Below are 1,767 nucleotides of genomic sequence, written 5' to 3' on the forward strand. Positions count from 1 at the left end.
GGTAACTGGGTGGTACTGGGGGTAACTGGTGGTACTGGGAGGTAACTGGGTGGTACTGGGAGGTAACTGGGCGGCACTGGGAGGTAACTGGGTGGTACTGGGAGGTAACTGGGTCATAATGGGGGTAACTGGGTGGTACTGGGAGGTAACTGGGTGGTAATGGGAGGAAACTGGGTCATAATGGGGGTAACTGGGTGGTAACTGGGTGGTACTGGGGGTAACTGGGATAACTGGTGCGTCCCTACCTCAGCAGAGTGTCCGGGTGCGTGTCCATGTGGGCGTCCAGGTCCAGTCTGGAGCTGCAGGTCTTGAAGCAGATGGGACACGGCAGCAGCTCCTCCTCCGCCCCAGCCAGCACCGCCGACTCGTCCGCCCCCGCCTCCTCCGTCACCTGGACACAGAGCCGGGCCATTAGTTCCCTGAGGAGCGGCGGGCAGAGCGGCGGGCGGAGCGGGGGGGCGGAACGCGGCTCTTACCTTCTTGGCGGGCGGCTCGTCTCCGGGGTCGTCCTCCAGGCCGTGGCGCCGCTTCACGGAGGGACGGCGGCGCTTGGTGGGGGACGGGGGGCTGCTGAGGGGCACTAGGCCGCTGGCCGGGTCTTTGTCATGGATCTTCATGTGCCTGAGGGGGAGAGGAGGTCAAAGGTCATCACCTTCATCAGGAAGGAGCTTCAGGAGGAACTCTGGAAAAACATTCTGGTTCAACTGGGAGTGGGCGGAGTCCACTGAGTCCACAGGAAGTGGGCGGAGCCAGCAGATTGTGACTGAGATGAAGAGACATCAGAGGGAGGAAAGAATATAAATAGAGAGAAAAAGGGAGCAAGACACGAAGGACACAAGGAGATGAGAGGAAGGTGAGGAAGGTTGCTAGGACACCAGTGAGGAAAAAGAGGAAGAGGGGCTCCAAGGTGTCATCTATTAATAGCGCCTCAGGCAGCCGGCTGGACGGCCATAAGAGGTCCTGACAGCCAGTCAGCAGATCTGGAGCAGCTGACAGGAAGCCGCTCATCAACCAATCAGAATGCAGGAGAGCAGGGGCCCAATCAGGGAGCAGAGGCTGCTGCAAACAAACCCGTGACCCCTGAACCGTCCAATCAGAGAGCAGAAAACATGCAGAGTCAGCAGAAAGAGAGAGAGAGAGAGAGAGAGGAGGGATGGACACAAGGAAAAGTTTGACGAGGGGAAATGAGAAGAAACAGATGAGAGGAAAGAGACTGAAAGAAGAAGAGAGTCAGGAAGAAAGTTAAGACCTGAGAAAACATCGAGGAAGAGGAGGAGGAAGAGGAGGAAGCAGTGGTGACCAGTGAACCAGAGGAAACATTTAGATCAGTTTTACTCTCCCAGCCTGAAACTTTCAAAGCAAACGATGTTTCCAGATGTTCTGCTCTGCCAGCAGCCTGCTAGAGAACTACGTTACCCATCAGCCCCTCTGCTGATATTAAATCATTTAACAATGTCTGATACTTCCTGTCTGCTCTCCAGACCGGACCAAACTACGTCTTTATTTCCTGTTTCTGTTATATCAGGGATGTTCAACTAATGGAGCTGTTAGTAATAAACAGTCAGTAATAAACAGTCAGCAATAAACAGTCAGCAATAAACAGTCAGTAATAAACAGTCAGCAATAAATAGTCAGTAATAAACAGTCAGCAATAAACAGTCAGTAATAAACTGTCAGTAATAAACTGTTATTAATAAACAGTCAGTAATAAACAGTCAGTAATAAACAGTCAGTAATAAACAGTCAGTAATAAACAGTCAGTAATAA

At 52.1% G+C, this 1,767-nt stretch overlaps 2 protein-coding genes across 2 annotated transcripts in view; both read right to left on the bottom strand.

Moving 5' to 3' along the window:
- Positions 1-46: 46 nt before the first annotated feature.
- On the bottom strand, positions 47-1,568 carry LOC108165691 (ras-responsive element-binding protein 1-like). The gene is made up of 2 exons (XM_017301824.1): positions 477-1,568; positions 47-391 (listed from the first exon to the last, which is right to left on the bottom strand). The coding sequence occupies exons 1-2, from the start codon at positions 615-617 to the stop codon at positions 242-244; spliced, it is 291 nt and encodes a 96-aa protein (XP_017157313.1). The 5' UTR covers positions 618-1,568; the 3' UTR covers positions 47-241.
- Positions 639-1,767, bottom strand: part of LOC108165686 (uncharacterized) — a 20,852-nt gene continuing 19,723 nt past the window's right edge. The window contains exon 6 of the mRNA XM_017301782.1: positions 639-763. Within this exon, the coding sequence (XP_017157271.1) occupies positions 639-763 (125 nt within the window). The remainder of the gene's footprint in view (positions 764-1,767) is intronic.

The sequence above is a fragment of the Poecilia reticulata genome, linkage group LG20 (genome assembly GCF_000633615.1).
Source record: "Poecilia reticulata strain Guanapo linkage group LG20, Guppy_female_1.0+MT, whole genome shotgun sequence".
In the NCBI taxonomy this organism is placed as follows: Eukaryota; Metazoa; Chordata; class Actinopteri; order Cyprinodontiformes; family Poeciliidae; genus Poecilia; species Poecilia reticulata.